This window comes from Aulostomus chinensis, chromosome 21 (genome assembly GCF_037954235.1).
Source record: "Aulostomus chinensis isolate RoL2024-O1b breed Wild chromosome 21, RoL_Achi_v1.0, whole genome shotgun sequence".
Classification (NCBI taxonomy): domain Eukaryota; kingdom Metazoa; phylum Chordata; class Actinopteri; order Syngnathiformes; family Aulostomidae; genus Aulostomus; species Aulostomus chinensis.
The window spans coordinates 18,918,167-18,940,358 of record NC_141340.1 but is presented as its reverse complement, the minus strand read 5'-3'; the positions used below and the strand labels follow the sequence as shown (position 1 = coordinate 18,940,358).

General features: G+C 50.0%; 3 protein-coding genes, 2 long non-coding RNA genes, 1 other non-coding gene and 1 pseudogene across 6 annotated transcripts; 1 reads left to right on the top strand and 6 right to left on the bottom strand.

Moving 5' to 3' along the window:
• Nucleotides 1-1,026: 1,026 nt before the first annotated feature.
• Nucleotides 1,027-1,766, bottom strand: LOC147241931 (uncharacterized). The gene is made up of 4 exons (XR_015110915.1): nt 1,675-1,766; nt 1,312-1,440; nt 1,169-1,240; nt 1,027-1,097 (listed from the first exon to the last, which is right to left on the bottom strand). It is a non-coding gene; the product is annotated as an uncharacterized LOC147241931 (long non-coding RNA).
• A 202-nt stretch (nt 1,767-1,968) lies between these two features.
• Nucleotides 1,969-4,147, bottom strand: LOC147241930 (uncharacterized). The gene is made up of 5 exons (XM_086192364.1): nt 3,930-4,147; nt 3,511-3,842; nt 3,160-3,416; nt 2,666-2,899; nt 1,969-2,560 (listed from the first exon to the last, which is right to left on the bottom strand). Exons 2-5 carry the CDS (start codon nt 3,790-3,792, stop codon nt 1,969-1,971), a joined length of 1,365 nt encoding a protein of 454 aa, XP_086048490.1. The 5' UTR covers nt 3,793-3,842; nt 3,930-4,147.
• On the bottom strand, nt 3,792-5,967 carry LOC147241929 (uncharacterized). Its single transcript, XM_086192363.1, has 6 exons — nt 5,564-5,967; nt 5,073-5,400; nt 4,758-4,964; nt 4,206-4,645; nt 3,930-4,119; nt 3,792-3,842 (listed from the first exon to the last, which is right to left on the bottom strand). Exons 1-6 carry the CDS (start codon nt 5,953-5,955, stop codon nt 3,792-3,794), a joined length of 1,608 nt encoding a protein of 535 aa, XP_086048489.1. The 5' UTR covers nt 5,956-5,967.
• Nucleotides 5,968-6,065: 98 nt separating this feature from the next.
• Nucleotides 6,066-7,233, bottom strand: LOC147241928 (uncharacterized). The gene is made up of 4 exons (XM_086192362.1): nt 6,701-7,233; nt 6,478-6,614; nt 6,323-6,394; nt 6,066-6,235 (listed from the first exon to the last, which is right to left on the bottom strand). Exons 1-4 carry the CDS (start codon nt 7,231-7,233, stop codon nt 6,066-6,068), a joined length of 912 nt encoding a protein of 303 aa, XP_086048488.1.
• Nucleotides 7,234-11,670: 4,437 nt separating this feature from the next.
• LOC147241925 (uncharacterized) lies at nt 11,671-19,059 on the bottom strand. Its single transcript, XR_015110926.1, has 3 exons — nt 18,965-19,059; nt 15,854-15,903; nt 11,671-12,315 (listed from the first exon to the last, which is right to left on the bottom strand). It is a non-coding gene; the product is annotated as an uncharacterized LOC147241925 (long non-coding RNA).
• Nucleotides 14,200-15,154, top strand: LOC147241927 (uncharacterized; annotated as a pseudogene).
• trnaa-cgc (transfer RNA alanine (anticodon CGC)) lies at nt 16,835-16,906 on the bottom strand. The gene has a single exon. It is a non-coding gene; the product is annotated as a tRNA-Ala (tRNA).
• Nucleotides 19,060-22,192: the final 3,133 nt, after the last annotated feature.

The window sequence follows — 22,192 nt, the reverse complement described above, 5'->3', positions numbered from 1 at the left end:
TTATTACCACTGAACATTTCTGTAGAATGAAATGTAGTCGGACACAGTCCGTCACACAGCAGCATAAACTGATAATAATCATTTAGAACAGAAAATCTGTAACAGGATAGAAAAAGAACACAAATGAAGGATAGAGGATAGTGCAGTGAGTCCAGTGGTGATGTAGGCTTGCGAATTGAACGTCCATCACAAGTAAAGTGCAGGATGAGAGGTGCAACAACAGTCGGGCTCAGGCAGCCATCAGAGCTTTCACAGCCCTGGGGAAGAAGCTTTTTCCCAGTTTTTCTGTCCGTGCCCTCATGACCCTGAGCCTGTCAGAGGGAAGGGGGGTCAAAAAGACCTTGTTCGGGGTGTGTGCAGCAGGGCTTTGGCAACACCAATATGTTTTATTAAAAAAAAATAAAAGGACACGGGAAGGTTATAATAGCGACAGCCACATTCTCTCTTTCTCTGTCTCCGTGCCTCAGATGTTCTCTGTCTGGCTCTTTTCCTCGCCAGCCAGAGGTCAGGGTGCAGTCCCTGCGACAGGGCACAGAATTTTTCTGTAGTTTTGCCGCCGCCGCCGTAGGAACTGTGCCCGTAGTCTTTCCTCAACGGCAGGCCACAGAGCTGGCAGATGTGAGGCTTGTGGGTGTTTCGGGCGGGGGCTCCCCCACCCTCCTCCTCCTTCCTGATGCGCCAGGAGGTGGTTCTGGGGACGGACGGCGCGCTGCTCTCCCACTCTTGCTGTAGCCACTGCTCAGCAGTCCTCTGTCCCCCGTCCGCCATCGGGCAGAAGAAGCGCCCCAGTAGAAGGCGTGGTCTGAGTTCAGGTGCTGTGGTTGCCCGCAGACACAGCAGGGGTTCCCCGGGGCCATGTCCGGGTCGGTCCTGGCGAGGAGCTCCCTGTCCTCCTCCTCCTCATTCTTCTTCCTCCTGTACAGGGTCACCCTGGTGGCAGCAGGGGGCAGCTGCCCAAGAGCGGCAAGCGGCGACGGTCGCAACCTTCAGCCGCCACCGCCGCTTGCCGCTCTTGGGCAGCTGCCCCCTGCTGCCGCTTGCGGCGTCTCCTTCCTCTCCCGTCCCTGGCTGGCTCTATATGTCAGAGGAGGTGAACCCTGCAAAAGACACACAAGTATGAATAATATTCCGCACCGAGCGACACACGCACCAGGCTGTGGACACACACCTCGATCAGAGTCCTCCTCCTCCTCCAGGTGTTTGGCCTTGAACAGATGCTTCCTAGGCTCCATCGCGAAGGCTAACGGAGAGAGCAGAGGTGGTTTGGGCTTGTTTTATAAGACTTTACTCTGGGCTCGTCAGCCTGCTCACCTTTGAACGATCATTGGCCTCCCTCCCGTGGATCCTCCCCATTGTTCTCTCACCTCCGCAGGCAGCACAGCAGGAGCCAGTCCTTCGGCAGGGCGGGTGGAAGGCAATCGCGTTAACAGCCGCCATCTCCTGGAAGAAAAAGGTGTCGTAAGAGACAAAGACATTCCCAGGAAAGTGTCCAGTCTGGACGTCGGGTGATCTACTTAAAGTGCGTATACTGAGTGGCTGCAGGGAGGGGAGCCGCCATCACGGAGCCAAAGAGCCACACAAGCGTGAAACCAGCTAGACAGACACTACAGCTGTCAGTGGCTGTCAAAGATCACGCAGATCAACAAGGTTTAGACGCTGAAAGTAAGCAAGTACCTGTCAGCTGGATCTTGGGGGTCCCGGCAGAAGGTTTCGACGGATAAGATGCGGGAGGCAGAGCGGGACCGGCCGGCCGGCCGCGTTACTTCTGCAGATGACGAGGAGGAGGAGAACAAAGAAAGTGTTGGCAATGAACAACAACAACAACGATTTATTTTTTGTCGGGGGAAATTGACCAACACACCTTTTTTGGGGTCCTTGCTCCTCTTCTCTGCCAGCCAGTCCTCCACGGTGCGACCCTCAGCCCGAGAGCAGAAGGGCTCTCCTCCGTAGCAACTGTGGCCGTACTCTTTAGTTTTCGACTGGCCAAAGCGCGAGCACAGGAACTGCGATGGTGACTTCCTGGGCTTTTTGGGGAGGAGAGCACCTTCTTCCAGGACCCGACGCGCCTGCTCCTCGTGCCGCCTCCTGTGGAAGGCTGTGCTGCGGGGTACAGGATGCGAGGAGGCGGACGATGCGGAGGCGGCGCCAGATGTGGACTGAGCCTGCAAGGTGGAGGGCGATGGCGCCTGCGAGGTGGAGGGCGATGGTGCGGTGGAAGAGGAGGAGCGGGTGGCAGATGGAGCCTGACGCAGCAGCAGATGGGATGGCGGTGGTGGCGGCGGCGGTGGCGGCTGCTGCTGCTGCTGCTGCTGCAGCAGTGGTCCTGTCACAAGCCTGGAGGGCACGGAATACTTGTGGTGCCAGGGGCCCAAGGTGTGTGACTGCCCGACCAGACGTGTCCTCCGGATGCTGCATTTCCAGAGGCTGGAGGGGCAGCGATGGCTCCTGCAGAAGAGCCCTGGCAGACGGTAGAGGCTCTACTGCTTCTGTGGTCATAATGCACCCTGGCACACTGACAACAACAGCTTGTGTCCCAGCCAACTTGCAGCGCTTGTTGTACCTGCCACGGACAGAGGAGAGCCGACATTGAGGATGAGGGGAAAAAAAGCAGTTAAGTCTCGTCGATCGCCGGGTGGGTACGATGAAGAGAGCGCGGGACTCTTACCACTGCGCCAGACTCCGCTGGTTCACGTGGAACAGCTGAATGAGGTTGGGGCTATGGAGGACGTTGTCCCTAATGATGGTGTAGTCCCTCATGACGGCGCCCCAGCGGTTGATGCGCACCCCAGCGAACTTCCGGCCCTCCTGGTGGATGTGGGACAGCGCCACAAACATTGCTTCCACCAACCGGCTGATGCTGGGAAGCTGCGCCGCACCCTCCCCCTGTCCGCGGTAGGACCTGAACGGGGAGAAGAGAGAGACGAGGATCAGAGAGGAGAATCCGTACCTTTGCCATGTGTTGCGACATTATGATCATTATCAGTATTATAGCTATTATTATTACTATTGTAAGTGATTGTTCACATCATAATATTGTTTCCTGAAACTGCTGATGAGCAGACTGCCACTGGAAACGACCAAACAAACATCTGCAGATGACGGCGGTGGGACAGGAGGAGCGCATATGAAGAAGTGACGTGTGAAATTCTCAGGGCATACCGCTTGACGCTGTCCACCCCTGCGGTGCTCGCGTGCCTGGAGGGTCCAGCCTTGAAACGGCCATGCACAAGCCGTTCCTGGTGGCGAGGAGGGAAGGAGATAGGGGCCTTGTCATGGTCGTGCAGCTTCTGCCAAAGCGCCACTAACTCCCTCACCTGCCGCTCCGTGATGAAGGCATTGTGGCGCAGCTCCACCAGGGCGTGTGCCAGGCGCACCAGGTGCTGGTAGCCTCCTCGGCCGTCAGGCCCCAGGACTTCCTGCAAAAAGCGGAGCGTGGGGTTGTTAAGGCTTTTGAAAGTGCAGGGCCGCCAAGTCAACACACAGGGGGAGGGAGGCAGGCGGGCGGCATACCTCTTCCTCCTCGGAGGGCACAGTACCAGACGCTGACGAGGTGCTGGCAGTGGCGGTGGCGGCGGCGGCGGGCAGGGGTGCGCCAGGCTTAGGCTGTTGTGACGAGGGCAGCAGCAGATCAAAGAGATGAGTGGCAGAGAAGAAACCAATGTCCCCCAGATCCTCCTCCTCCTCTGCCACTGCCTCCTCCTCCTCCTCTTGGTAGCCCTCGTCAGGCATCTCAGCCGCCTGTTCCGCCTGGTCCAGCTGGTCCGGAGTATCTGGATCCAGGCCGTTTCGCATCAGCACGGCGCCCGTCTGGGAGAACAGGTACTCCACCCCAATGAGTTCCCCTGAAGGGAGGAAAGACAGGCCATGACCTCAAATGTTAAATAGGCACGTGCGTGAATGTGCGTGAGCGCTCCTTCCTGACAGTATACCTGTGTACTTCCCGGGCGGGGTGTAGTTTTCAACCAGCGTCGGGTCAGCTGGTTGAAGCCGTGCTGAAAGGTGGCGCTGTAGCAGCGCGGCGTCATCCGGCGCTCTGGCTGAACCGAGGCCCTGCCTCGGTTCTCATTCCACCACACCAGTCCCTCCAGCAGGTACACCTGGAAGTGGAGGGCGCTGGCGCTCGTGGGAGGGAGGAAGGGGAGAAAGAAGACCCACGGACCCAAAGAGCGTGAGAGATGAAAGATGCATTTCATGACACGTCTGACCTGGGATGAAACGGCACTGGTGGAGGTGGAACGATTCCAGGGAGCTGGAACCTCTGGCGCAGCGAAAGACTGGAAGCTTGACCCCCGCTGTGGTGACTCCATCCTGCCGCGGTTAATGAGCGGGACCCCATGGTGTCCATCAGGTCCTGGATGAGCTGCTCGGTCACTCGGGCTCCCCTGGTCCGACGGCGGCAATGGCGGGCCAGCTCCGTGGCCGTGGGTGTCACCCTAGCGTCCCTCCCCTGCTGGGATCGCTTGGCCTCCACCAGGCGAGCCACGTCCCCGCCGTCCCACTCGAACACGGCCAAGGACAAGCGGGCCATGAAGGTGGGGTACAGCTGGTGGCTGTCAGTGGCAACGCCTCTAGTGAAGCGGCGCATGAGGTGCCACACGTCCAGGCGCACCACCAGCTGCTCCCAGCCTGCAAACATGGCCGCCACCTGCAGAAGGAGAGGAAGATGCGTTGGAGGAGGAAAACTTGACACGTGTACGCAGGCACCGACACTCTCTCGCTCTCGCTCTCTCTCTCTCACACACACTTCCACCCCTTACTTTGCAGCGTGTGCCGCCCGTGGTGCAGCAGTCCCGTTCCACGTACGGGATCTGGGGAGGGTCCCGTCCAGCCTCCCTGTACCTCCGCACCAGCCCGTCCCCCTCGGCGGCGGTAAGGACAGAGATGAGCACCTGCCCGTGCTCGTTGCCCACATTGGTCACCCACTCGGCAGTCCCGGTGCCTTCCCCCGCAAGCTTCTTGGTCATCTGCGATGGAGGAGAAATGTGAGTAATTCCCTCCTGTTTATTTTTCCCTCCCCCAGTCACCTGTCAGCGCCAGTCAGTCCACACTTGACCAAAAATGTGACAGCTTGCCTTATTGGTGCAGTCCATCTTTATGATGTCTCCCAAGATGGACGTGACCCTGGCTTTGGTCTCCGTCAGACGAGGGAGGGCTTCTCGTACGTAGACGGAGAGGAGCCAGTGGACGGAGGGTGCCGGGTGCATGGGCGGGAGCGACACGCGCCCGGGCTGTTGTTGGAAACCCGGCACCCCGAACTTGCGCAGCACCGACAGGTACAACATGGATCTGGTCATCCAGTCCCGGCAGTGCTGCTCCTCCAGGTAGGCGCCGAGGCAGGATGCCGAGTTGCCCAGGGTGCGCTCCTTGAGCTGCCCGATGACCGCTTTGTCACAGGACAGCCTGTCAAAGGAGGATGGAAGAATTGAATGTCAAACAGGCGTCATCACATGACACCCCGACACCAACAACAAGTGCTATGATCGTAAAACGCTGTCAGTATTCAGGCCTGCATCTCAAGCGTTTTCACATATTCCGAGTGTGTTGTCGTGCCGCCGCCGCTTACTTGTAGGTGAGGACGGCCGGGAACATTTCCTGGTGGGGCTGGGCCAGCTGCTCCACGACGCAGGGTGCCCAGGCTGCGTACTTCCGTTTGCACGAGCCGCACTCCAGGTATTCAGTGCCCATGAAGTACCAGCCTGTTGCGTCCAGGACTCTCCGCACCGTCTCGTCGAGCCCAGCTCCAACCAGTCGGCGGTCGCAGTCGGGGCACACCAGCCTGTATGCCCACAACTTGTAGGGCAGCCAAAGGCAGAAGCGGGTCTGATAGAAGGCGTGGTGGGAGGAGGGGGGCTGCGCGTACAGCGGACGGGGCCCAGGGGGGTGCCACCACATGCGGAGGTCCGGGGTGAGGACCGACCTCCGGCGGCGCGCGTGCAGAGGGCCCGGCCCAGCCATTCCTGGTTCTCCTCCGGCAGCGTCTGCCTCCAGCCCTTGGGCAGCAGCTGCGAGCGTCACAATGATCAGTCAGCGGTGATGTCTAGACACCGATCTCTAGCTTTTAGGTTTCAGCTCTTTGACACGCGTGATATACATCTCTGTACCTGTGCACCGGAGGAGGATGGGGCAGGGGTCTCGGGCCGTCCTCCTTCATTCCCCGCGGGCTCGCCAGGGGGAGGCGGGGTCTGGGAGAGGGAGGGTTTGGGTGAAGTGACCGCTGGCCCAGTGTCACCCATCTCTGTATGTGACACACCAACACACAAGTGTCACACACCAGAACGTGTACAAACACACACACACACACCACGAGTCAACATTCACTTACGAGACTCCACTTCCACGGCAGCGGTGAGGAGATCTGTGTCGGAGGGCTCACAGGGGTCGACGAATGCGGCGCCTGTAATCACACGTGGAAAAGAATAAGTACACAAGTCAAGTGCGCTCACACGGGCGAAATGTGAAGAAACAGGAGGAACTTACTGGAGGAGGGCCGCTGTGCCGGCTGGTGGGAGGAGGCTGGTGCTGCAGCTTCCACATCCCTGGCCAGTATGTAGGTCTGAAGCACATACATTCGCGACCCAGGCCTCACCCTCTGCCTCTTCACCCACTGCACATAACTGCAGACAGCGAGACAACAAACAGTCAAGGCCTGGCCGTCCCGTCAATTGAACCAGACGTGCGACTCACAGAGAGCAACACTTACGATCTCCTTTCGCCGAGGGGGGAGTCATACAGGTCCCGCAGGGTCACCCCGGAGTGAGCCCCGAAACTCACGACGTCCTCGTCCATGCCACGCACCGAGGAGTGCCCCTCGCACATCCTGCGCCTCTCGATGGTGGTGGACATTTCTGGGAAGAGACGAGCGTAGGAGGCGAGGGCATCCTTGTTGGCGGTCAGGGGCGACTCGCCAGTGTCCCCGCTGTCCCTCTCGTGCAGGTGAGCAACTAGGAGGCTGCTGGCGTAGCCCACGTCGTTGCTCAGCAGCCACTTGAACGTTTGACCCCGGTATTTGCCAAACTGGAGCTCGCTCTCACTGAGCACCAGCTGGAAGCAACCAGGGTCACCTCCGGCCTGGAGCACCCGGGTCTTCGCGTCCTCCCTCACCAGGTCGGGCTTCTTGACCTGCGTGACCTGCGCTTGGCCGGTTCGGGTCAGCACCGTCGCCGCAGGCGTAGGAGCCAGGGTGAGCTCGGTGGATTTTGCTCCGTGAAAACGGAAGTTGGGTTTAAATGCCATTCTGCAAAGAGTCACGCAAAACACCCTCTTTTAGCATGACGCCTGTAGTCAAGCGCACGTGCACGGGCGGGCGCACACACAACAGAAAATGCACTCTTTGTTACACACAGCGCCTGCCTCATTCATTCGTTAATTCATTCAAGTATAATGAGCAATGTATATTCATCAACAGATAAAAAAAAAAAAAAAATATATATATATATATATATATATATGTGTATATATATATATATATATATATATATATATATATATATTATACACACAAATAAATAATTAAATATAGCGGAACTATTGGCGTCCATGGCGGCGGAAAAAACGCCGTACCTCTGTCTAGGTTAAGACACTCAAATGGGAGCTACACGTTTGGACACACCGACATAAATGCGTGGTGTTTATTGCTTCAAGAAGGACATTTGCATGGAACCGATAACAAGTCTAATTTTTTTTTTCCATTCCTGCGTTCCTGCAAACGTACAGCGCGAAGTCCGCTCGCAGAAGCCGCAAAGCTCCAAACAGTCTCAAGAAATAACAACGCCAAGTAGTCCGTCATTCGGTGTGAAAAAGTGCAAACAGTCGCAAGAAATATCAAGGAGAAGACACCCCAAAGTCCGTCATTCGGCGTGGTAAAGTTTTTCCAAAGTTTCTGGTCTTTGTAGCGCGAGGAAGAGCGTAGCGAGACTTACCTGTCGGAGTCGAAGAAGAACAGTGACGGAAAACGCCGAGCGCACCAGGAAAAAGGTAGCCGGATGCCGTCGACCAATCAAATCATCTGCTGGCTAAAGCGAGCCGCCGATTGGCTGGCTGCTAAATTGGACTCTTCGTTGGACTGGAGTGCCGAAGAACGCGATCCTGGACTTCCAAAAGAGCAACACTAAGGATGACACGCAAATTCGTGAAGCGTTCCTCATTTTCTTTTTTGCCTGATGGCCTGAGGCGCCATCTTGTGGTAAAATAAAAGCAGTAGACTTCTACCACAGTAGACTTCTCTGATTTCTACAGCTCATTTTGTTTGTAAGATGTATTATTTTATAAATCATTAAAAAAGAACAAACTGGTATTGAATACAAACAACACATCCTTCCTACATCAAGGCCTCATTAAAAAAGAACAAACTGGTATTGAATACAAACAACACATCCTTCCTACATCAAGGCCTCATCTCATTCAGTCCACAGTTGTTTGCTTTGCTTAAGGCGCCATCTTGTGGTTAAATAAAAGCAAGACAAAAAAAAGAACAAATCAATACAAAAATAACCCTGCAAATTCAATAATCATTATTTGAATCACAATGCATCAAAGCTAAATGACTAAACAGCTCTTAGAATTTTTTAACAGCATCCTGAATATAATTGTATAATTTGTATTGGATCATGTACTTCAATTAACTTTGTTCTAACGTTTTTGCTTCCTGCTGTTCTAACTTTGCAAAAGCCAATCGGAGGCTTCCCTCCGACCGGGAATAATTTTATTGGTCGGCAGGATATAGACAGGGACAGGCTCGGTGGTGCAGTGGTCAGCACTGTCCCTCACAGCGAGAAGGTCCCGGCCCGGGCACGTGTGGAATTTGCATGTTCTCACTGTGCCTGCGTGGGCTCTCTCTTGGTACTCATGCATGTCTGGGTAAGACATCCAAATTGGAACGAGGCTAATTGAATACTTTAAAATGACCGTGTGAGTGTGAAGGGTTGTCTGTCTGTATCTACTGGAGCTGTCCAGCGCTAGAAATACACTGTAGACATCCCCCTCCATGCAGCAGTAAATGTGCGAGTGCGAGTGCTTGGCGTTGTGTCCGTGTGCGTGTCAGCTGCGCGGGCCAGTAATTCAGCGAATTACTACACCCCCTGCCAGTAGAGGGCTCCATGTAATTACTGCTGCAAAGGAAACCACAGCTGCGTGAAGCCGGCTCGAGGAAGCGGAGCTGTCTCGGAGAAACGGCAAAAAGCAAAGACGTAGCCAAATGCAGCGGGACACTACCAAAACTGTCGCAATTTTTGACTTTCTCTGAGACAAAACAGCTTGAAAAAATGTCAGCAAGCAGCCCCAGCCTAAGGAGCCAGAGCTTGTTACGGCAGAGTGGGCAGACTCGGAGCCGAGTTCCAGCGGGCTAGCTCAACAAGTTACCGCAGAACCAAGTGCCGCAAGCCCAGTGGTGGAGGAGCAAAGCGCTGATGCTCAAAATGAAAATTTGGTGAGTCCGCAGCCTGACGGCCCTCCATCTCCCCCAACTACGAATGAATTGGGACCGGATGATGACCCGGCACTTTTGCCAAAAAAATATCAGTGACAGCGAGCGATGGCTGATAGTGTTGAGAGGACCTGTTCAAATCAAAACCGACTTCCCTAAAAAATACAGACAGTCGGAGGTTAACATGTAGTAACTACTATACATTCATGGAGAGTGGAGGGAAGATCCATAGGTCCTGGCTTGTTTACAGCAAAGCAAAGGACTTAGTTCTCTGCTTTTGTTGCCGGTTGTTTGGAGATGGGAGCATGCGTTCACAGCTGAGTTCCAGTGGTGTTAATAACTGAAACAATCTCCAGGCTAACCTCAAGGCACATGAAAGGTCCCCTAAACACATTAAATGCATGGAAGGCTGGCACACACTGAGAAATATCTAAAGTCTGGCACAGCAATTGACCGTTAATCTCATTAATGCTGAAATTGTTAGGTGGAAGGAAATTCTGCACAGATTACTTGCCATCGTCAACTACCTACCTGAACGTAACCTTGCATTTCGAGGCCACAGAGAAAAATTATACGAGCATAGCAATGCCAATTTCTTGGGTCAAGTGGAGCTTATGGCCAAATTTGACCCAATGATGAAGGAACACCTGAGGAGGATTGAGGAGAAAGAGCTGGCTGAGACATACCTAAGTAAGACTATACAGAACAAATGAATTGGCCTTGTGGCACAGTGCACCACTAAAGCCATAGTGGACAGAGTGAGGAGGGCCAAGCACTACGCAGTCATCATGGACTGCACTCCTGATGTCAGCCACAATGAGCAGCTGTCAGTAGTTTTAAGAATTGTCAACTGTGAGCTGACAAAGGGAGTGTCCATTCATGAGCACTTTGTGGGATTTCTTGTTGCTGAGGACACAGCTGGCAAGGGCCTGCTAAACCTATTTTTAGGACACCTGGAAACTCTGAACCTGGATCTTTGTGACCTCCGTGGCCCGTCCGATGACAACGGCAGCAATATGCAAGGAAAGACGCAGGGGGTCCAGGCAAGGGTCCTAGGACGAAACAACAAAGCACTGTGTGTCCCGTGTGGCAGTGACACATTAAACCTGGTGGTTGGAGATGCTGCCAAGTCTTCTGTTGTATCTTGAGGGTATTTTGGATTATTGCAGAGGCTTTATAATTTGTTCAGTAGCTCTGTTCACCGCTGGACAATTCTCCAGAAAAACGTTAAAGACTTGTCCATCAAGGCTTTGTCCACAACAAGATGGGAGTGCCGGGTGGATGCTGTGCGCTACCAGCTTCCTGAAATTTGTGGATGCATTGGCGGCTCTGAAAGATTATGCAAAGGAGAAGAAGGATCCAGAATGTGTCTCCAGCACTAAAAGCATCATGGAAAACATGATGAAATGGCCTTTCATGGTGAGTACTGTTCTATGGTACAATGTGTTGAACCACATTAACAGAGTCAGTAAAATCTTGCAGAGCCCCAGTGTTTCAACTGAGACGGTAAGGAGAGCGATCATGGCTGGGGCAGACTATCTTGAGGAATTTCCAGACTCTGCAAAAGCAGATGCCAGAGAGATAAAGGAGAAGATGGAGGTGGAGATGAGCTGGTCTGAGGTACGACAGATAAGGACCAAAAGGAGGTCAAGCGGCGTACAGCTGCCCTCCAGAGGAGTGCCGGCCAGACAGGTGGGGGTCAGGGAGAGGGGCACCTGACGGAATTTGGGCAGCGGGTGCCCATCCGCCGGCTCTGAGTCATCCGCCAGGACCAGCAACATTTGGGCCAGCCCGTCGTCCCCCGGCCTCAGCTCCAGAACCCGGCAAGCAAGTGGCAGACGGTCCTCCGACCCACCCGGACCCAGCGGCGCATCCTCCAGCCCACACGGACCCAGCGGCACATCCTCCAGCCCATGAGAGGGTCCTCACACAGGAACTGAAATTCTGGCGTGCGCGGACGGCTCCTTGGCCGGGATCGGTGTCCATCCCTCCAGCCTCTGCGTTTCGATGGTCTGCACATGGATGGAGTGTAAACCCTTACCATGAACGTAAGCGTACTCCTCATGGAGGGGAGCGCCAGTCGCAGCTTCTCACTAATTTGCAGAAAGATGGCCCACGGTAGCCGGAACCGGCTCATCAGCCACTCGTCAGAATTGTGGTGCAAGTCCTCCCTGAAGTGTCGCTCCCATCTTATTGCACCGTTTGCCACATCCTCCAACAGCGCAAGTACTGCTATTGTTGAAACTTGCACATTCAGCACAATGGTGAAGGCTCTTTTATAGCCGCTTCCATAATGCCAACAGGTGTTTGTTTTTGTGTTTGTGTTAATGGCAATGTGCAATGCAAATTGAGTGCCGTATTTGAAGCTGTCTCGTGGATGCAATCATGTTTGGTGCTGTGTCTGTCACAAGACACCTTACTTTATTGGTAATGACCCAGTCCTCCATCATGCCCCTTTTGACTTGGGCCAAATTGTCAGCAATGTGACTTTGTGGAAAGTATTGCACTCCCAAGACAGATTTACACAACTGCAAATTCCAATTCATGTAGTGACAGGTAAGAGCCAAGTAAGCCTCCATGTTCACAGATGTCCACGTCAGCCGTTATATGTTCCGTTCCTCCTCACACCTTTTGGCCACCATGTGTTTGATGATCTGAAAATGACACCAAGTAAAACCAAAAGCAAATCAATATTTCAGTTAAAGATTTAATGACCTGATATAGAAACTAATACTTTTGAAAATTTCCACATGCCTTTCTGGTGGGCAAAACATATGAGTGTTCAAGGACCTGAACCAGTTCCCTGAACCCTTCATTCTCCATAATGCTGAGGGGCTGGCAGTCCTTCAGTGTAAAATTCAGTAGAGCCTCATCCAGCATCTGCTTCCTGGAAGCTTTATGGGTAAAAATTAAGTAAAGAATAAATAAATATATGAAATATAAGTTTGAATTGATCTGAGAGCACAGACAGCTGATCTGCTGTTATGAGTTAGTGAAAGGGGGTGGGATTATATAGATTTATACTTCCTCCCACTACTTTTCAAAGTGTGAGAAGAAGATCCTTGTTTTCATTCTGTTAGATGTTGAATTTTTTTCTTGTCCTTTCGTTTTCTTCTTGCATTGTTGAAATAAATTAATTCAAAAGGAAGTAATTATCAATAAAGCAACTATGAACAAGTTGTACAATGGCTGTATACCTGAGTTTGTCCAGCGTGTATCTGGGACCTCATTCTCATGCCTGGCCCTGTAATGCCTCAGCATTGAGGAGGTGCTTTTGTTGAGATATGACAGTTCTGTCAAACAAATGTGACATTTAACCTGCAGAAAATAATGTGAAAATATGTTTCATCATCCATCCATTGTCTTCCGCTTATTCCTACATTAAGGGTCACGGGGGGGGGGCTGGAGCCTATCCCAGCGTCAATGGGCAAGAGGTGGGGTTCACCCTGGAATTGTCGCCAGTCCATTGCAGGGCCAGCAAAGAGAGACGAACAACCATTCACACTCACAGTCACACCTACGGTCAATTTAGAGTATTCAGTTCGCCTCATCCCCAATTGCATGTCTTTGGATGGTGGGAAGAAGAGTATCTGGAGAGAACCCACGCAGGCACAGGAGAACGTGCAAAGTCCACACAAAAAGATCCTGTGCACGAGCTGGGACTCGAACCCAGAACCTTCTTGCTGTGAGGCCACAGTGCTGACCACTGCACCACTGTGCAGCTCAGCGTCATGATATTAAAACAAATACCTTTTTTTTCTGATATGAGATCAAAATGGTCCCACACGGCGGAAACCTTTCATTTAGCTTGAGATTAATCCATAATTCTTGCTGAGTGAGTTTGATGGTGAACCCAACCGCAAAAGATTTAAGATTCTTTTGGCAGAAGCATCCCGTTGACAGATGCGCTTCCTTATGAACACAGTTTGGTGTGTTAGAGTCAGTTCGAAACGGCAGCTGTATCGTTCACGTTGTCGGCATCCTCCTCCACTTTATCTGGTGGGTCCAGATGCGCCTCCGGGATCGCGTTCTTCCGCACTCAAGAGTCAAATTTAGCAGCCAGCCAATCGGCGGCTCGCTTTAGCCAGCAGATGATTTGATTGGTTGACGGCATCTGGCTACCTTTTTCCTGGTGCGCTTGGCGTTTTCCGTCACTGTTCTTCTGCGACTCCGACAGGTAAGCCTCGCTGCGCTCTTCCTCGCGCTACAAAGACCAGAAACTTCACAAAAACTTTACCACGCCGAATGACGGACTTTGTGGGTGTCTTATCCTTGATATTTCTTGCGACTGTTTGCACTTTGTCACACCGAATGACGGACTACTTGGCGTTGATATTTCTTGCGACTGTTTTGAGGTTTGCGGCTTCTGCTAGCGCACTTTGTTCTGTCCGTTTGAATGAATGAATGAATGAATGGAAGAAATGAGACTTGATATCGGTTCTATGCAAACGTCCTACTTGAAGCAATAAACACCACATATTTATGTCGGTGTCGTGTCCGAACGTGTAGCTCCCGTTTGTGTGTCTAAACGTGGACGGAAGTACGGCATTTTCCACTGCCATGGACGCCAACAGTTCCGCTATATTTTTTTAATCTGTTGATGAATATACATTGCTCATTATACTTGAAGGAATGAATGAGGCAGGCGCTGTGTGGCAAAGAGTCCATTTTCTTTATTTTGTGCGTGTGTGTGTGTGTGTGTGTGTGTGCGCCCGCGTGTGTGCGTTTGATTACAGGCGTCATGCTAAAAGAGGGTGTTTTGCGTGACTCTTTGCAGAATGGATTACAAACCCGTATTCCGATATCACAGAGCTACGTCCAGCGAGCTCACCCTGGCTCCAACGCCTGCAGCGAGATGGCTGGCCCAAGCTGGGAAAGTGAAGGTCACGCAGGTCAAGAAGCCCGACCTGGTGAGGGAGGAAGCGAAGACCCGTGTGCTCCAGGCCGGAGGTGACCCTGGTTGCTTCCAGCTGGTGCTCAGTGAGAGCGAGCTCCAGTTTGGCAAATACCAGGGGCAGACGTTCAATGGCTCCTGAGCAACAACGTGGGCTACGCCAGCAGCCTCCTGGTTGCTCACCTGCAGGAGAGGGACAGCGGGGAACCCGGCGAGTCGCTCCTGGCCGCAAAAAAGGACGCCCTTGCCTCCTACGCTCGTCTCTTCCCAGAAATGGCCGCCACCATCGAGAGGCGTAGGATGTGCAAGGGGCACTCCTCGGTGCGAGGCATGGATGGGGCCGTCGTGGGTTTTGGCACTCACTCCGGGGTGACCCCGCAGGACCTGTACGACTCCCCCCTTGGCAAAAGGAGATCGTAAGTGTTGCTCTCTTGAGGTGCGTCCAGTTCAAGTGACGGGACGGCCAGGCCTTGACTGTTTGTTGTCTCGCTGTCTGCAGTTATGTGCAGTGGGTGAAGAGGCAGAGGGTGAGGCCTGGGTCGCGTATGTATGTGCTTCAGACATACATACTGGGCAGGGATATGGAAGCTGCAGCACCAGCCTCCTCCCACCAGCCGGCACAGCGGCCCTCATCCTGTAAGTTCCTCCTGTTTCTACAAATTTCGCCCGTGTGAGCGCACTTGACTTGTGTACTTATTCTTTTCCACGTGCGACTACAGGCGCCACATCTGTCGCCCCATCTGAGTCTTGAGGAAGAGGACAAGGAAGACAAAAATGAAGACACTCTTGGGGAAATGACATGTGCAGACCACATTGTGGCTCTGTTGCTGCAGGGCTGAAGATGTAAGCTGCCCATCCAAGATTGTATCGCGAAAGTGTAAGTTTGAAAACCTGAACAATCGCTTGCTCTGTGTGTTGCAGGATATCTTGGGGCCACAAATGCACCTGACTGTGAGTGTGAATGGTTGTGCGTCTCTATGTGTTGGCCCTGTGATGGACTGGTGACCTGTTCAGGGTGAACCCCGCCTCTCGCCCGAAAGCCACTGGGATAGACTCCACCCCCCAGGACCCTTATCAGGAATAAGTGGAAGAAAATGGATGGATGAATGGTTCTCTGATGCCATCTTCTGGATGGAAGTTGTTAATGCATCTCCGTCACAGGTCATCTGACTCTCCCTTGATTCAACAGGTCTTGATTGATAAAACTGCACCTGTGGTCTAAATCTGCATGACGCTCTTTCAGTATTGTTATATATTAGCTAGGAAAAAGACAAAGACACCCACAAAAGGGAAGGAGGGAACGGGGACATCATGGAAAAAGACTGGGATCCTGACAGTTGTTGCCTACATCAGAATAATGACAGTGAATCGTTGCATTAAACAGATGAAGGAGAGGTCAGGAGGTTGAGTGGAAGTGTTGCTGGATGGCTGAGCCATTTTCTTTGAAGCTTAAACCTTTAAATCTACTCAGTTCATATCTGAGGAAGTACTCTTTCATAACAAATGCAGTATTTCTGTAGTACTCTGTTGTTCCATACCTTTCTCTGTCATTGCAGCTCTCCTCATGAATTCAGAGGAAAAGAACCGTCTAAAGGGAATCACAGACAGAAAATATATGAAAACAATGATGACTACTAGGGATTTAGCATTTAGTTCATTTTTAAAACTTTTTGTAGAAAACAACTGTAAATTAACCAGGAGTTATTGGTGATGTGCTCCACAGTTTCCAAGCACAAACGGCCTCCTGCTTGTTGGACTTCCAATTTCCACACAATTTAGACATCAAAAGTCAAATCATGTTTTGGATTTGTTTTGTTTCGTTTTTTTACTGGGAAAAACTTCAAATTGTGATGATGTGTCTGACTTAGAAATTGCCCCCCCCCCCCCAAAATAAAATCAAAAAGTCTCCATCTGGTTACTGCTGTGCCGTGATCTCTAACCAATCATGATTGATGTAATCAATAATCCTTCGCAGCTGACCAGTCACACACACAGCCCCCCCCCCCACACACACACACAGCTGAGACATGCAACAGCTCACATTAATTGCCTCAGTCACACAGCAGACAGACTCCTTTCTATAATAAGATAAGCAGTAGAAAATGGATGGAAGTGATGATTGAACTGATGAACAGGTGATTTGTCCAAAAGTCAACATCAGATTCATCCTGAGGTTCCAGGTAAGAACAGTCAGCTGTGGGCTGACACACATCTTTTCAGGAGCACTTCTATGCACCAAACTTACCAAGTTGAATTGTGTCTGTATTCTGAAGGCAGCAGGAGGACAGAGGAGTGAGGACACACACATTTGGCAACTGAGAGCAGCTGTGTGTGGGATTTCCTTAGCAAAGATAAAACCAGCTCCTTCAGGCTGACTATGAAGGTTTACAGTCACACTGACCCAGCTCCAAATACTTTGATAAGCAACAGACTGGTTTCTCTTCTGGTAGTTTGTTATCAACTGTTGTCACATTTAGGGATCAATTTAGCTGATAAGATGAAGGCTCCAAAGGACAAGCTGGAGATGCCGGGGATTGAACCCGGGGCCTCATACATGCGAAGCATGCGCTCTACCACTGAGCTACATCCCCTCTGGTAGAGTCACTGTTGAACTGATGCAGCAAACACAAATACAGACACAACACTATTTCCTCATTTTAGGGAAAAAAAGGAACTCAGCCTGTCATCTCAAAGACTCTGTGATCTCAGTAGTTTCACTGTGATGTCAGCCCACACAGCCTTAGACCACAGAGGCAAGTCAGACTCCAGGAAGCTGAGGCTGCTCCGTTCTCAGTCCAGTCCAGAGTGAATGTTTCCCTCTCAGAAGCTTCACAATCCAGCCCAGATCCTCTCTGACTTGTAGGAGTCTTTGACCAAGAAATGAAAATTATATTGAACGTCTGCTCATCCTCAGAATGAAGTAAAAGTATTTGTGTTCCTAAAATAATCTACAGATGCTAATATCAATTATTAACATTGATTGACAGCTCTAAACTGACCCTTCCTCACTATACAGTTGCAAACTGAGAGCTGGAATATTTAGAAATCCACAGATGCTCATAACAACTGGTAGTACAAGTATACAGTAGAGACGACTGTAGAAAGTAGCAGGTTCTCAGAGTACGAGAATAGTTGTACAGTGTTGACTGCTGGAAAATATTCATGATGTTCCTGTGTTTGTGCTGCTTTTCATCATTGAGACAACACACAGCAGTCCTCCACAAACATTCACCAGACTGTTTCACTGAGGGTCTCAGGACCCTCATCCACTGTGGCCCAAGCCAGTGTGTCATTCAAGGAAGCAGCAGGTCCTCATCTGCCCCGGTCCACCCGACTGTGTCCCCTGAGACAGAAGACAGCTCACTTCTGGCAGACAAAAAAATTTGAAAAACTTAGAGCTCCAGTCCTTGGTTCCTTCCTCCACTGAGCAGAACAAACACAGAACAGAGAGCAGTTCCTCCTCCAGTTCTCAGAAAGTCTGAGGGCACCAAAAGAAAGGAGGGAAATGCAATCAATGCTGAATTCATTTACATTTCTATTATTTGATCAAAGATAGAACTTAATAAGCTGCCATCAACCTTGATGACCACCTCCTTCACTGTGTAGTTCAAAGTAAGTGGTTTCATCAGAGCTGTGAACTGAGCCTGTGTTCATTCACATATCAGTAACAGGCTGACACTTCATCACACCAGTGGACAAACGTCAGCGTTCGTCACACAGCAGCTCCTCTGATCAACAACAGAAGGAGCTCAAGTCTTCTGGAGGATGAGGACATCAGTCCCTCTACCTCTCACATGCTGAGCCAGCGCTCCACCGTTTGAGCTGATTCTCTTTAATTTTGCACACCAGATAAAGAAGCTTCACCTTCAGGCTGCTGAGAGTTCAACAACTGAAACATTTCAAGAATTCCCTGGTCTTGTTAGAATGATTTGAGGGGAGAAAACCTTGAAACATGATGATGTCACTATTATGGCTATCATGCATAGAAACCTTTATTTTTTTCTTCTGGGGTTTTGAGAGGTTCTGGTAAATGAATCAAACTTGAACCTGGACAAAAATGCAGGGTCACAGGGTCACGTGTTTTGTGTTCTCAGCAGATTTAATCTATAGAGTGTGCGAAATGTGGTGTGTTTGTCAGGAGTTTAAAGACCAAAGTTGTTGACATACAAGAGAAGTAAACATGTCAAAGCTGGTTCATTTTAATGAGTGAAACTGAAAATTAATAGAAGAGTGACAACAAAAATGGAGTCAAGAAGTCGTCTTCTTCACTACTCAGTCAAAACACACAGACACACACACAGAGTTTGTCTTCGTGGGAAATAAAAAAAAAAAAGTTGATCTGTGCTGACACAAAGATTAATTGTTGTATTTCAATCTTCTACAAATGTGTGTGTGAATGTGGTTGTTGTGGCCGAGTGGTGAAGGCGATGGACTAGATATCCGTTGGGGTCTCCCTGCTCAGGTTGGAGTCCTGCCAACAACGTTAAACTGTTGAAAATTTCAAATTGACCCATTTTGCCACCACACTGTCCTTCATCACAGCATTTAACATCAGGACTGCTCCCAGATCATCTCCATGACCTCATCCCTGCACCAGAGTACTGCCCAAGTTCATCAAGGATGGCCAAGATGAGCAGGTCTAGATTCACCTCCATCTTTGGAGGTTGTTGAATTTCCTCCTGAGGACCGTCAGGCTGTTTCCTTACTGTGCTGTGACTCAACAGCAGACAGCAACAAGGACTGCTGGAGTGCACTTGGTAAAATCACCATCTGGAGTCTGGACAAATATGCTGATGTGATCTTTGATGAGTTTAGAATCAGTCAGAGATCAAAGACTGAAGCAGGAGATCAATGCTCAGAACCCATAGATCAAAGACTCCTGGAGCTTTGCCTTCTCTGTCTTTGGACCTGGATGTTACTGAATGATTTACTCCAACAGTAACTTGTGCCACATTGGACAGAGAAAATATAAAAATAAAAAGAACAAAATGAAAATCTCTAGAGGACTCAAGCCAGCATAGTTAAAGAAATTCCATTTTAGATTCACACACTTCTTCACACTGTCCACTACTGGTGTGTGTGAGTGTGCCTGGAGCCTTCAAACAGCCCTCCTCCTTCACCGCCCCAGGCTCCTTCACCTGCGCCAGAGCTGACCCTTGCTGGTGTCTGACCCCTGCTGGTGGCTGACCCTTACTGACCCTTGTTGGTTGCTGACCCCTGCTGGTGGCTGACCCTTACCGACCCTTGCTGGTGGCTGCCGAGCCTCAATGAAATAGCTGCTGTGGTTGTAGCAGTCAACAGCACATTAAACAAATGCACGTTTGACCTCAGTTATATACAATATTTTCAGATGAAAGTTATATGGCAAGGCAATTTTATTTGTAGATTCCGTTTTCACCACCAGTTTGTCTCAAAGGGCTTCACATGGCATCATAACAACATCCTCTGTCCTTAGACCCTCACATCGACTGAGGAAAAACTCCATAGAAAACCCTTTTAACAGGGAAAAATCTGAAAAACCTCAGGGTGAGCAACAGAGGAGGATCCCTCACCCAGGACGGACAGACGTGCAGTTGATGTTGTTACAGAGAAGAAAACAGTTTACAATACAAAATGTGGGAAACATGGAAATGTTAATAACAGTTGAAGAAGGAAGCTTCTGGAAGGGGAGGCAGGGAGAGCAAGCCAGCTTGATGGGGGACTGGATGGCAGACTGGTTCATGGAAGGAGAGCGCAGGCCAGTGTAATAGTAGGGAATAAAAGGGTGGGGGGGGGGCGATGCAGGCGGCGGTCGGAGCTTGGAAAGGTGTTTGTTTTATTTTATTGATATATATATATATACATAAATATATATATATATACATAAATATATACACACACACACACAAAAGCAAGCACCATGTATTATAAAACTAAACGACAGATGCACAACTTTACTAGCTTCAACCTGGGTAACAAAGATGGGTGTTGTTACCCCTGGGTGGAGCATGAGGGCTCCCTCAGCAGTGAGGTTTTTGCCCATCTGCAGTGCAAACACTTTGAGTCGGCCCTAGGGGCCAAACCAGACATTGAAAAAAATCATAGTCTGGAGTGATGGCTGCGGCTATCAAACCGGCGTACATAGATCTGGCCATGAAGCATGGTGTCACCATAGAACAAAGGTTTCTGGTTGCAGGACACACACCAATGGAGTGTGACTCCATGCATAGCCTCATTGAACATGACTACATTGACATCTTCCAAACTGCACGTCTGCAACCATCCCCACACAAGGCCACCCAGCTATTCCACAATGACTTCATGAAGTTATCTGGGGCCTCTGTCACCGACATTCAACCAGGAATAAAAGTTGGCGACCCCACAGTCCATGACCTTCTGGCTCTAAAGTACCTGGCAGATGGTCGAATCTGGTAAAAGTTGAATTTTGAGTCTGACTGTGAGGACCTGCCTCAGCGACTCAGCATCCCCAAAGAACCGTTCCACTGGTCCCACTCTTTCTTGTCCAACTGCAAATTACTCTCAGGAAATTCAAAGACTTGCAGGCAATGAAACCAGGAGTACCAAGAGTGGCCCACCAGTACTAAGACAACCTCCCTCATCGGTAGGCAGTGTGAAAACAAGTCCACACAGCACCTGAGCGGGACTTTGGTTAAGGTTAGACAAGCGCAACAACCTGGTTAAGGTTAGACATTCAACACAACTTGCTTAAAGTTACAAAAGTAACACAACTTGGTTATGTTTAGGAGAGTAAACTAACGTCAGTTATTTTATCGTTGTATTTATATGGAAGAGAAAAATTGCCTCAGTTAAGACATATTCTGCCGAAGTCACTTTTATTTGTTATGCAATCAATGTTGTGTGTCACTTTTTTTGGAAACTTGTTGACACATCTGGTTGAACTTTGGTATTATTCATTGATACTGTAACACAATGTGCTTGCTCAAAAAAGTGCTTTTTCTTGTTTTCTGAAAACGCTCAAATATGACTTGGGCAACTATGCTATTAGGCTAATGATATCTATATAGACTGTACAAGTGCATGAGAGATGCTCACCTTAAGCTAAACATTTAGCCGTGCGTATGCTAACTACACTGATTAGCTGCAAAGCTAGGCTAAGAGTCAGATACAACAATTAATGAAATAAAATTCATAAATAAAACCAGTAATTATTGACAAGATGTGAACGCATTACAGGATATCTTGTTGGCTGACACTCAAAAAGTAATTACAACAAAAACGCTGTCTTAAAGTATTTCAACTTCATTTAAATTTGCCATGTTCTGCTATGACTGAAGTTCAATGGGAAGGTCCCATTTAGCTCAATATGTTCCTATCATTCTAAGTCAGTGTGAATGAATAGGATAACATTCTGGGTTTCAATGGAAACTTTAACATAGACTTTGTGTTTATTCACTTAGTGGAACAAAGCAACACAACACATAGCCAGGAAAACTTTACTGCCACAAATAACTTCAAACTTTCTGCACTGAGGAGGACTGAGGAGAGCCGTGTATTCTGCCTTTCACATCTGTTTACAGGCCTTTGATGTGATTGTCAAACTTGGGAGGGAAGTGCTTGTGTCTCCAGGAGGAAACGCGCCAACCTTGAAGTCTGGGGTCTAAGGGGTGTGAGGGCAGTCATCACTGAATGACTGAGGTGACTGAAGAACACTGGATTCATTCTGCATTGATTGGTCTTTGATGATAACTGACCAGAATGACAAGGCTGCTGAAGATGACAGGTTGAGATGACGGGTTTCACTTTGACTCAGTTTATAAAGACCCTTATAACCACGACCCTCAGTAAACCAAAGGAGTTTAACTAACATCCATCCAGGAGGACAAAGAAGGAAAAGCTCAGAAGAAGAACCTCTTGAG